Here is a 12,432-nt window from a genome sequence, read left to right on the forward strand (position 1 = left end):
AAAGTTTAAGGCACTTTCATAAATTCCCTGGCCACCTGTTTTTTAACTTTGGTGCAGCCATCAAGGTTGGCTTTAACTGCTATTGAATCTGCAAGTAAGACACTGAGTTAGATACAGTCTTTCTGTTTAGTGTACTTTGCAATGTTCAACAGAAGGTAATTTTCTATTAACATAGAATGCTGATTATTTTAATAAAAAGAAATCACAGCTTTCTGTTGCTTCCAAATGTTTTTTACAAATACAATCGCATGCCAGTGTATATTGCTAATATTTCAGTCTCCAGGGATGGCTGAGAGCCATATTTATTCCTAGGCTTGAAATATTGCTTGAATCTGGAGCTAGCTTCAAAAACTTGTCATGATACAGCTTCCTGTCGCTTTCCAGTACACTCCCAGTCAGGATCTCACTTGACTTAACATTCCACAATGATTTATTTCAAGTTGTTGCCTTCCCATTTGAGGAAACAGATACAGATGTACAGTGTAGTGTCTGAGCTTATACCAAGTGGTGAGGCCAGGAATAGAACCTGGATCACGGCCGAGTGAGCTACTTCACCTCTCTGTGCTGTGGCTTGCTGTGGGGAGATTCAGAGCACTCACACAGCACAGAGAGCCTGGCAGGTACTAAGAGCTGAGTACATGCCATCATTACATGGTACTTGGCCCACCATTCCCCTCCATCCCCGCACCACACCCCGCCCTTGCATTTTGCTGCCTCTGTCTCTACATAGGTCAAGAGACCATATCCTCTTTGCAGGCAGTGACGTGTTCATGTTTTTTGTAAACCACCATACGTCTATCCTTTGGTCTGCATTACAAAAAATGTGGAGTATCTCAGCTTTAAAAACTCCTCCCAGTTTTATATGCTGTTTTTCGAAAGCAGCTAAGAAATGCAGCTGCTTAGTCAGCTTCTTAAAAGCTTAGTCAGACTTTTTAAAATGTAACAGGAAAACCCATAGGAGTAACATGGGAGCATTCCATTGTCTTCCCCCAGATCCACCGCTCTGCCAGTCACACTCTCCTAGCGTGCAGCTTCTAAAAGCACCGTGTTTTCTGGGATCACTTTGAAGTTACCTAGTGGATGATGCAGCACATTTGAACAACTGAACATCTCCCAGAAATACTTCAATAAATCCCAATTAATACAAATTTTTAATCTACTGATTTGCTCAGTGGTCCTGAAGGAAAGCACTTTGACTCCCCAAATTTTAACACTGGTTGAATATTTGCTCAGAGGATCTGCCCTCATAGTTTAAATTGTCCTACTCAAAGTACAATAGACGGATTTACTTAATCTATGAGATAAAAACTGAACTCAAAACAGTGTTGAAAGACCTAGATTTTCTTTTTGCTAAAGCATGGCTTAGTTTGTTTGTTGAATCGAAGAAAAGTTAATGATTGCACCTGACTGCGCATTTTCATCTTACAGAGCTTAAACATCTTCCAGAACCTAAATAAGCGGCAGTTTGAAACAGTTATTCATTTGTTTGAGGTCGCTATAATAGCCACTGACCTGGCTTTATATTTCAAGTAAGTGCCTAACTGTGCAACACAATGCTGTTATGCTCTGTATGCTTCACTTCTCCATAACTTGTCTGTCATGTTCAAGTTAAAAAGCAACATATAGCTTATGCTTTGATTTCCTTTGGAATGATCGATTAGACTCCCCTCACAGATGTCTGACACTGAACTTGTTAGACCTCGCAAGCTGTTTTGGAATTCCAGCTCCTCGCTTTAAGTGGCTGGTTGATCTGAAGTTGGAGATGAAGACTGCACGCATGCAGTGAAGTTTGTTGTTAGCAGGTGGATTTTGTCCTCGGATTCACTCCATCACGACAATCCCTTCTGTTCCCTCTCAAACACATCACCATTTGATGTGGATATGTATTCGTCTTCCCCATATGTTTTTAAATATCTGTTTAAAGGCAGAGTGACAGAGGAGAAACAGCTTCCAGACACTGATTCATTCCTCAGATGGCAGCAGTAGCTAGGTCTGGGCCAGGCCAGAACTCCATCCTGGTCTTACATGGGCAACAGAGTCCCAAATACTTGACCGTTACCCACTGCCTTCCCAGGTACATTAGCAGAAAGCAGAGCAGCCAAAACCAACGCTCCAATATAGGACCCTGGTGTCCCAAGTGGCAGCTTAATCCACTGTGCCACACCGCCAGCTCTCATCTGTGTTTTTATGTAACATTGTTAAATGTTTTATATTTTCCTATATATAGTATTACATTCTCTTTATGTACACTTCTATCAACTTGCTTTTTTTCATGCAACATTATTATTAGAGATTTAGTCTTGAGAACAAAAGAAATTCAACTTACATGGCTTAACTACAGGGCTGAATGTCATAATGCGTTTACCATTCCTCTGTTCATACGTGTAGACTGTTTCCCAGTTTTCACCCCTACCTGTGGTGTGGCAGGGTATGTGCTTGTGTACATGGTGTGTACACGGAAGTACACACCTAGAAATGGGCTCTTCTTATCTTCAACTGAGGTCAGTGTGCCGCTGCCCTCGTGCCTGCCGAGTGCTTACACTCCCAGCAGCAAGGGTGGCTGTTATCCCCCTTCTAGAATAATCTCCTTGATCTGGGCATAATGGAAATTTGTTTTTGCTAACAAGCAAACCTAACCAGCAGGAGATGGTAACTGTTCTCAGGAGATGGTACTTTCCCGCTTACCAGTGAGCCCACGTACCCACATCCTTGGGGTTCTAGCTTGTTGGTTATATGTTGTAATATCTTTCACAGCTTAAGGCGTTGTTGTTTATGTCATGGCTTCTTCTCACGCGTAACTTTGAGTTCTGATGTAATCAAGCTGCTCTGGGTTTTCTCCTGTGTTGGTCCTTTTCCACGGCGAACCCTTTCTGTGTGGAAGTTTGACAGCTGCTCCCTGTCCTCCTGCCTTCTGGCCCCTTAGATGGCTTTGAGCTCATCCCCACATCAAGTGGACACATGAAATCTGAAAAGCGTGTATCTTCTATCCCTGCTTTTCTATGCAGAAATTGTTACACTGCTGTATCTTTTTTAGGAAAAGAACGATGTTTCAGAAAATTGTTGATGCCTGTGAACAAATGAAAACTGAAGAGGAGGCTATCAAATATGTAACCATTGACCCCACCAAAAAAGAGATAATCATGTGGGTAGCCAGAATTTTATTTCTCTTTTGGTATAAAAAGCATATACTGTACTTCTGTCTTCACGGTTTCTGTTTTTCCTAAGGGCAATGATGATGACTGCATGTGACTTGTCTGCTATCACCAAGCCCTGGGAAGTGCAGAGTCAGGCAAGTCCAGTCGGTTTTGTTTCCTGGCATTCTCAGGTACTGTCCTGGGTCTTGTATCAAAGTCCATGGAAAGACTAAGGGCAACCTCAGAATTCTGTTCTGACAAATTAGAAACATTACAACCAAGGGCTACTTAAACAAGCCTCAGAATAAAGCACATAGAAACCGCTTTCATACTGAATAGGCTGAAAAACAATTACTTCACGGAGCATCTGAATTTCTTGATAGAGAACAGAACAAGATCAGGGTGTGCCTGCCAACCTAGGGTAGTGGGAGCCTGAGAGGGCTCCCTGCTCCTGGGTCACGTCCCCAGTGTCAGCCATGGCAAGGCCAAGGCATTCTAGATATCCACATGGCGGCTGGAGTGATCACCTGCTTACCAGGGTGCACATCAACAGGACGCTGGGATGAGAAGCTACCACCAGGGACCAAGAGAGGCGCGCTCGGGTGCAACTCAGGTGTCCTCTCTGCTGGGTTAAATGCCCACCCCTCAATTCAGACTTCCACATATTTTTATCAGAACCATGTTGGCAGCCTCCTCCGGACCCTCCCTCATCGTTTGCTCCCCCCACATTCCTGGGCCTGCTGTTGGGATTGTTCATAAACACAGGTGAGACGATAGCAAGGATGACACACAAAAATGGTTTTGAAATGACTAACATAAGCTCTGTTTAGCCACGCTTCTGCCTCCCAAATTCCCCATCAGCAATGGTTTCCATTTTTTTTTTCCAATAAGTTCATTTTTATCCCACGCACCTGTCGGCAGTGCACTTCAGAGGCATCCGGAGGCTCAGCCTGGAGAACCAAGTTCAAGCTTTCAAGCGAAGCTTAAAATGCCTCTCACCACCTGGCCTTAACTCCCCCTCCCAGGGTCACCCCTGCCCCTTGCTCCCAGTCACTCCTGAAGTGGGGAGCAGGTCTGGATACCCCACGTAATCTCTGCACACAGCCTTCCTTCCCTCCTTTACCTAGTGAGTTAATGTAACAGCTTTCCTTCCTTCTCCTGACCCAGGGGACCTGCCATATTGTTTTCATGACCGTTTTGCCTAGACTGTGAGCATTTTAAAGAAAAAAGTTTGCCCCTGTGCACATGTGTGTGTGAATATGTGCATACAATATATGCTTGATGCCAACAGAAGTGAAAGACAGAGGAGGCTGTGGGGAGTTACAGCTTGAGACATCCTCCTGTCCCGCTGCAGCCGCAGTTAAGAGATGGACGCTGAACCTGACGTAGGGAATCGGCCTCCTTTTCTCAGTTCAGGGTGATCCGTGGGCATCTTTGTAAAACGGAAGAGCGGATGACCTCGACTCTTAACAGCCCTCATAGTAATGAAGTGGAAGCTCTCTGTCAAGGAGCGGAGTTAGTGAAACCAGGCCTTTCTTCTCTATAGGTAGCACTCATGGTTGCAAGTGAATTTTGGGAGCAAGGAGATCTGGAGAGAACAGTGCTGCAGCAACAGCCCATTGTAAGATCATGAAACAAAATCATCTACACAATTCAGTTTTGTTCTCTGACTCTTAGAAGACAATGTTAAAAGACTTTTTCTTTCTAGCCTATGATGGACAGAAACAAGAAAGATGAACTACCTAAACTTCAAGTTGGATTTATTGACTTTGTCTGTACTTTCGTATATAAGGTAAGTAAACCAATCACTTCAAACATGAGAATGGGAGTGGTCTTTAAATGTTGATAGAAAAATCTCATTAGCTTTTTTTTTTTTTTTTTTTTTTTTTTTTTTTTTTTTTTTAAAGATTTATTTTATTTCCATTACAAAGTCAGATATACTGAGAGGAGGAGAGACAGAGAGAGGAAGTGGAGCCGCCGGGATTAGAACCAGCGGCCATATGGGATCAAGGCGAGGACCTTAGCCACTAGGCCACGCCGCCGAGCCCTCATTAGCTTTTAATTCCATTTTTAACAAACTTGTGGAAGTGCTCTTGTATATGATCATTTGAGAATTTCTTTCCAACTGTGACAAAAGTTACCAAAAAAGTCACCCACACGGAAGGCCATGAGACGTGTCATTGTGTCTGCAGCGTCTGAGGTCCTGCCTCGCTCGGGTGGAGAGCACCTCAGTGGGCACAGCTTGCTGCATTCCGTAGGTGAGCAGGAGACTGCAGGCACCGACGGGCCCGCAGCCTGGCAGCTCTGGGCACTCTATCACTTCTTACAGTGCCTTCTGCTTTTCAAAAATACTGAAAATCAGCCTAGTGCTTTAAGAAGTTTTTGACCTAAAATTTCCTCTAGGAGTTCTCGCGATTTCACAGAGAGATCACACCTATGCTGGATGGTCTTCAGAATAACAGAGTTGAGTGGAAAACCCTAGCTGATGAGTATGACGCAAAGATGAAGGTCATAGAAGAGGAGGCAAAAAAGCAGGAGGAAGGAAGCCCAGTCCAAAAAGGTAGGATGGAATTGTAGTATTAGACACAGAACTCGCTGGTCTGGACGAGGCTGCAGCTCAGTGGCCTCTCTCTGGAAGGTGGCTCCCGAGACCCCTGGGGCAGAACACTGCTTTTTGAGAAATACTGTGAAAATCACACTGGGGATCATGCCTAGCAGTTTTAGTCCTGACATTCTGCATTTGGGCAACTTGCTTACCTTCACCGAGCTTAATATATTTGATGAGATTTTTCTAGATTTCAACCTAAAGAAGTTCTACAGGGTGAGCTGGAGGACGTCACGGCTTTTTTTCTGTCCCTCAAAATGTCCACATGGTGTTACTTTTCTGGGCATGAAATTTTATTCCTGAAGTCAATCAGTTTTAACACAAAGGCTTAAATTTAAATTAATTTATCAAACTACTCAAATGTTATTGGGAAGTGAATATTGATTTTTATCTTGTACTTTTACAAGTTTTGTGAGGGATGTTTTGTTTAACAAAGAAATAATCTTTATGTTAAACAACATTCCTTTTAGACGGTCCTGTTATATTTACTAGTATTTTTTAAGTTTTATTTTTCTTCTTGAAAGGCAGTTATGGGGGTAGGAGCAGTGAGGGGGAGAGAGCTTGGTCTTCCATCTGCTGGCTCATTCCCTAAATTGCTGCAATGGCCAGGGCTGGGCCAAGCTGAAGCCAGAATCCAGGATCCAGGAAACCATGCACATCTCCCGTGTACGTGGCAGGGGTGCAGGTAATTGACCCTTCTTCGCTGCTTTCCCAGGCATCATGAGCAGGCAGCCGCACAGGAAGTGGAGCAAACCAGCGCTGCTGTATGAGACACTGGCACTGCAGGCAGAGGCTGAACCAGTTGTTTCAACATGCAGCCTCTTCCGTGGTACCTTAAAAAACTCATAAAGGGAGAGAGTACCCCCCTTAACACAGGCAAGGCTGTTCTTCAGCACTGTAGTAGGAGTTTCTGACTCCTTGACACTCATCCACTTTCATACTTCCTGGGCTGTCTATTCTGCGCAAGATCTTCACTTAGGCAGGCCCTGGGGAAAGATGGGATCCTTATTTCTTCAGGTGGAGGAGCTGGCCATGCCCCATCAATGCCCAGTGGATAAGCTAACCACAGCAGTGAACTTCTAAAAAGCACAGGTGTATGCCTGGGACATGGGAAGGGTCTTCTGAAAGTGACAGCAAGATCTGGTTCACATCAGGAAGGAGAGGCAAGCGGAAAGGAAACAAAGGGTCTGCACACAGGCCTTGAACCTGGACTATGCTTGGTGGAACTGAAGAATCTGCGGCAGAAATTGAGGGCCAGGAGGGCTCTCAGCTTTCTGAGACTGGTGATGCGGGCAGCTGCCAGCACACTGAACGATCCAGTCAGCAGAAAACTCAGTGAGGAAAGCGGTATGATGTGACCGGCAATTCAAACACAAAGGGATCAAGTGAGAACCGAGGTTACTGCTTGGTGCTCTGACAGCTTACCTCTGTCCCCTTTTTGTGATAAAGGGATTATCACTTCCTTTAAGCAGCCCTTGATATTTCCCTTTCCTATTCAGAATACTGCATATAGCTCGTCTATACCTTATTTGCATACAAACCTTTTCCTGATTTTTTTCTACACGAGGAATTCTTGGACTAACAACATTCTTTTGTATCTCTTTGTATCAAGCTCAGTTTCCCAGAGTAGACAGTCTCCGAAACAGTGGTAACTAGCAACCTATTCACTGGGATCTATATTTTTATTTAATCAACTCTGGAGCAGGTGTTTAGCCTAGAGATTAAGAGGCCCACACCCCAAATTGCAGTACCCTGGGTACACTTCCTGGCTCTCTCTTGACTCCACCTTCCTGCGATGGTGCACCCTGAGAGGCTGTGGTGATGGATGAAGTAATTGGACTCTTGCTACATGCATAAGAGAAGTGGACTGTACCATCTCCCAGCTTCAGCCTTGCCGAGGAAAAGGCAGGTGGAGGCCTTTGGGAAGAGAGCCAATGAATAGGAACTCACTCTCGCTCTTTTCACCTGTCCAATTACTTAGTTAACTAGTTTTTAAAAATAAATGGACCAGGGCTTGGTACAGTAGCCTAGCAGTTAAAGTTCTCGCCTTGTATGTGCTGGGATCCCATATGGGCACCAGTTTTAACCCTGGCCAGCCCCACTTCCCATCCAGCTCCCTGCCAGTGGCCTGGGAAGGCAGTCAAGGATGGCCCAAGGCCTTGGAACCCTGCACCTGTGTGGGAGACCCAGAAGAGGCTCCAGGCTCTTGGCTCCTGGCTTCAGATCAGCGCAGCTCCGGGGCAATTGTGGCTGCTTGGGGAATGAATCAACAAACAAGATCTTCCTCTCTGTCTCTCCTCTATCTGACTTTCATATAAAAATAAATAAAACTTAAGAAAAAAATTTTTTTTTAAAAAATGGACCAGTGGCTGCTATTTATGTCAAGCCTCAGCCTATGATGCCAGCATTCCATACTGGAAACCTGGTTTGCATCCCAGCTGCTCTGCTTCCAAGCCAGTTCCCTGTTGATGCATCTGGGTAAGCAGCTAAAGGTGGCCAAGTGCTTGGGCCCTGCATGCACATGGGAATAACAGAAGGAGTCTGTTTGCTGCAGCCTGGTCCAGCCCCAGTCATTTGGGGAGTGAACCAGCAGATGGAACAGCTCTGCGTTTCTCCCTCTGTTCTTCTTTCAAATAAATAAATCTTTAAAAAATAAAAATAAATGGATTAGCTCTGGCTATGAGTTCAAGTTTTTAAAATGTTATTTATTGGAAAAGTGGAGAAACAGACATCTTTCACCTGCTTACTCACTCCTCAAATGGCCACATCAGTTAGGACTGGGCCAGAACCAGGAGTGTAGAACTCCACGCGGGTTTCCCATAGGCGGCAGGAACTCAAGGCCACGGGCCATCTTCTGGTGCCTTCTGAGGCACAGCAGCAGGGAGCTGTCCGGCAGTAGGGCAGCCAGGACTTAAACCAGGGCTCTGATGTGGGCTGGGGTCAGCACCATGGGCAGCCTGACTCACTATGCCACTAGTCCCACCTGTGAATTCAAAGTGTCAAGTGCTCAAATCCTTAGTACCTAAATTGTTAAAACTATCAATTAGGCTGTAAAGTTGACACCAATGACCATTAGAAACACTGATCCACTAACTCCTCATACTGTTCTTCTCATTTTTTTGTAGCTGCTGAAGACTCGGAAGGTGGCACTACTGACAAAAAGTCCAAAACATGCCTGATGTTGTAATACAATCTGACTGGTCTAAAATTTCAGATATTTTACTTTTGGAGAAAAACAGAAAGTGTCCAAAAGAACTTCAGAGAATTTTACCCATCAAATCATCAAACAGAGTAACAGGAACTTGAGAAAAATTACCCTGTAACTATCAAGATTATATGTACCGCTAGCCTGAACAATCTGAGTAAAACAAAATTTAACAAAGCACAAAGTTAAAAACAAAGTGCATTTTTGGTGCTGACTTGTTTAGAAAAAAATCCTTAAACCAGGTGTTCATAAATTTTGCTAAGACCACTATAACAAAGTGTCAGACTAACTGCTTACAATCCTGGAGGCTGGGCATGCCATGTGAAGACACTGGCAGGGCTGGTTTCTGGAGGCCTTTTGACGTGGTTAGTGGAGAACCATCTTCTCCCTGTGTCATCACGCCATCTCCCCTGCGCGTCCTAACTGTCCTGGGTTATGGCCCATCCCAATGAGCTCATTAACTGCTATATAGTCACAATCTGAAGTACTGGGGTCTAGGAATTCAATATGTGTATTTCAAAGGTGGTAGGCAACTCAGCCTATGTAAGTCATAATTTTTAATCACCAAATTACTTTCTAAATGAAAAATATGCTGACAATCTTAATTTAGGATTAGATACAGTGTAACATGTAGTATGTATACATACAGTATAAAGTCAAAATAAAATGGTTTCTTTCACTTACTTGTTCCTAATAATAGAATGATAGAGATTAGGTTTTTTTTTTTTTAATTGCTAAAAACAGTATAAACTATGTACTTATCCTATGGCCTCCTGCTCAAATTCCAAAGTCAATGACTTTCTTATATATAATAAAGAAATTTTTTGAATATTCAGAATTATACTTCTCATTGACAGAATTACCAGTTTATAAAACATACCTGGATAATCCTAGAGCTAATCAATGTGCATTTAAGAAATACACAATTTGACCATGTTAAAAAAAATTTACTACTAAGTGTGGTTTGGTAACACTTCAGTTAATATTACTTTTAAAAATGATTACTGGGGCCCGGCGGTGTGGCCTAGCGGCTAAAGTCCTTGCCTTGAACGCACCCGAGATCCCATATGGGCGCCGGTTCTAATCCCGGCAGCTCCACTTCCCATACAGCTCCCTGCTTGTGGCCTGGGAAAGCAGTCGAGGACGGCCCAATGCATTGGGACCCTGCACCCATGTGGGAGACCCGGAAGAGGTTCCTGGTTCCTGGCATCGAATCGGCACACACCGGCCCGTTGCGGCTCACTTGGGGAGTGAAACATCGGATGGAGGATCTTCCTCTCTCTCTCTCCTCCTCTCTCTGTATATCTGACTTTGTAATAAAAATAAATCTTTAAAAAAAAATAAAAAAAAAAATGATTACTGGACTCTCTGATCATGTCCATGCCTACAGTGTCGGGAAACACCACAGTAACAGCATGATGAACTTGGGACTCTTCATGAAGGACAGCCATTGTAAAACCAGAGAGGAAGTCAGTGGGGAAGGAGGGACCTTAGGGAAGGGCACAGGCAACCCCAGAGCCTCTGGAACACATCATAAAACAAAATAAAATACTTTAAAATATAAAACAAAAAATTATTACTAGAACTAGCATAGGCATTCTAAATATTAAGTTGTTGGACAAAATGAAGGATAATCATTTTCTTCAACTACAGGTATATATAATTCTGGTATCAAAAGTTCAGGTTTCCTTTGCTTATCTTTAATCATGGATGTGGCTTAATGAATTAAGCTGCACATGTGATGTCACAGCATCCTGAATCAGAGCACTGGTTCAAGTCCAGGCTGCTTCACTTCTGTCCCACTGACTGCTAGTGCACCTGGGAAAGCAGCAGAGGATGGCCCAGGGACGTGGGCTCCTGCACCCATGCTGGGGACATGGACGGAGCTCCTGATGCCTGGCCCAGCCCGGCCCAACTGCCACAACCATATGAGCAATGAACGAGGAGATAAGACCTTCCTTTGTCTGATGTTCTACTCTTCAAGTGGATAAACTTTTTCTAAAATGTTTATTTAAAAGGCAGAATTACAGAGAGGGAGTGGGGGAGAGACAAATCTTCAGCTCCTGGTCCACTCCCCAAATGGCTGAAATGGACAGAGCTAGGACAGTCCAAAGCCAGAAGTTTATGGAGATTTTTCTGGGTCTCCTTCTTGGGTACAAGGGCCCAAGGACTTAAGTCATGCTGTGCTGCTCTCCCAGGCTATTAGAAGGGAGGTGAATCAGAAGTGGAGTAGCCAGAATTCAAAATAACACCCAGACGGGATGACAGCACCACAGGCAGAGGCTTAACTCGCTATGCCACACTCCAGCCCCTAAGTAAATCTTTTGCATATATGCATTATATAAATAATCATGGATGAAATCTGATAATAGGACAAATAGTTATGTCATGTATTTTGTCATATTTTTTATCAATATATGCACATAACAAAATGACTCAAAATCTGAATCTCAAGTCTTATTATATACAAAATAATGTTCAATTTTAACCAGGCCAAAAATAAATCACCATTTACTATATTTTTTAGCAAGTAAGATATTTAAGAGAGTAAGTTCTCTCACCTTACAATGTAAAGGTCATAGGTAGGAATTTTTTCTATTTTGTTCACAATGCTATCTTGACCCCCATAGTAGTGCCTGGCACAAAGTAGGCTCTCAGTAACATGAATGAATAATGGTCAAAACTGATGTGATGAATGACTCAGCCATGTATACATGCACATGAGCATTGCTTATCAAAGACACCACCACTGGTAACTGACACACACACTCTCTACTTCCACTGAAAATTACTGTGAAATTTCACTTCTAGGATCACTGTTTCAGAAGCCACAAAATAAACTATTCTTTTAGCAATTTTAAACTCCTAAATAACAGCCTGCTCCGTTTCCCTCTTTAGTCACCAAAGGCTGAATTGAGGATAGAGATATGTTGCCACAGAAACAAATTTATGAACAGCACACCTATAGAAGCAAAACTTCGACTTCCCTAAACCAGTGGTTTGCAGAAGCTCACTGACTACACTGGAACAAAGTTTGGGAAAAGTGAAAGATTCAATTTCTAAATTCATCATCATGAAAAACCCTTCTCAGACTCCCCATTATCTGCTATTATGTATGAGTGGATTAAGTATTGTGATTTTACATAATCTGAATTTTATAAATGAACTTAATGTCACAAATCATACTTAAAACAAGCACCAATTGTAAGGATCTATTTAAGAGCCTTTGTTCTTCCTAGTTATCAATTTGGAGGAATTTTCTGACATCTACTAAATTGAGTATTTTTACAAGAGTGGTTAATTACATGTATTTTTCTTTTTTTTTAATGTTTTAAAGCAATCTTTTTTTTTATTAATTACATTGCATTATGTGGCACAGTTTCATAGGTTCTGGGATTCCCCCAACCCCTCCCCATACCATCCTCCCATGGTGGATTCCTCCAACTTGTTGCAGTATTACAGTTCAAATTCAGTCAAGATTCTTTCAT

The 12,432-nt window shown here is 43.1% G+C and overlaps 1 protein-coding gene across 1 annotated transcript in view; it reads left to right on the forward strand.

Moving 5' to 3' along the window:
- PDE6C (phosphodiesterase 6C) overlaps positions 1–8,926 on the forward strand; it is a 47,117-nt gene extending 38,191 nt beyond the window's left edge. The window contains exons 16-22 of the mRNA XM_058671592.1: positions 1,429–1,529; positions 3,035–3,142; positions 3,226–3,293; positions 4,685–4,755; positions 4,843–4,926; positions 5,538–5,694; positions 8,865–8,926. Of these exons, the coding sequence (XP_058527575.1) occupies positions 1,429–1,529; positions 3,035–3,142; positions 3,226–3,293; positions 4,685–4,755; positions 4,843–4,926; positions 5,538–5,694; positions 8,865–8,926 (651 nt within the window). The remainder of the gene's footprint in view (positions 1–1,428; positions 1,530–3,034; positions 3,143–3,225; positions 3,294–4,684; positions 4,756–4,842; positions 4,927–5,537; positions 5,695–8,864) is intronic.
- The last annotated feature ends 3,506 nt before the right edge of the window (positions 8,927–12,432 follow it).

The sequence above is a fragment of the Ochotona princeps genome, chromosome 13, assembly GCF_030435755.1.
Source record: "Ochotona princeps isolate mOchPri1 chromosome 13, mOchPri1.hap1, whole genome shotgun sequence".
In the NCBI taxonomy this organism is placed as follows: domain Eukaryota; kingdom Metazoa; phylum Chordata; class Mammalia; order Lagomorpha; family Ochotonidae; genus Ochotona; species Ochotona princeps.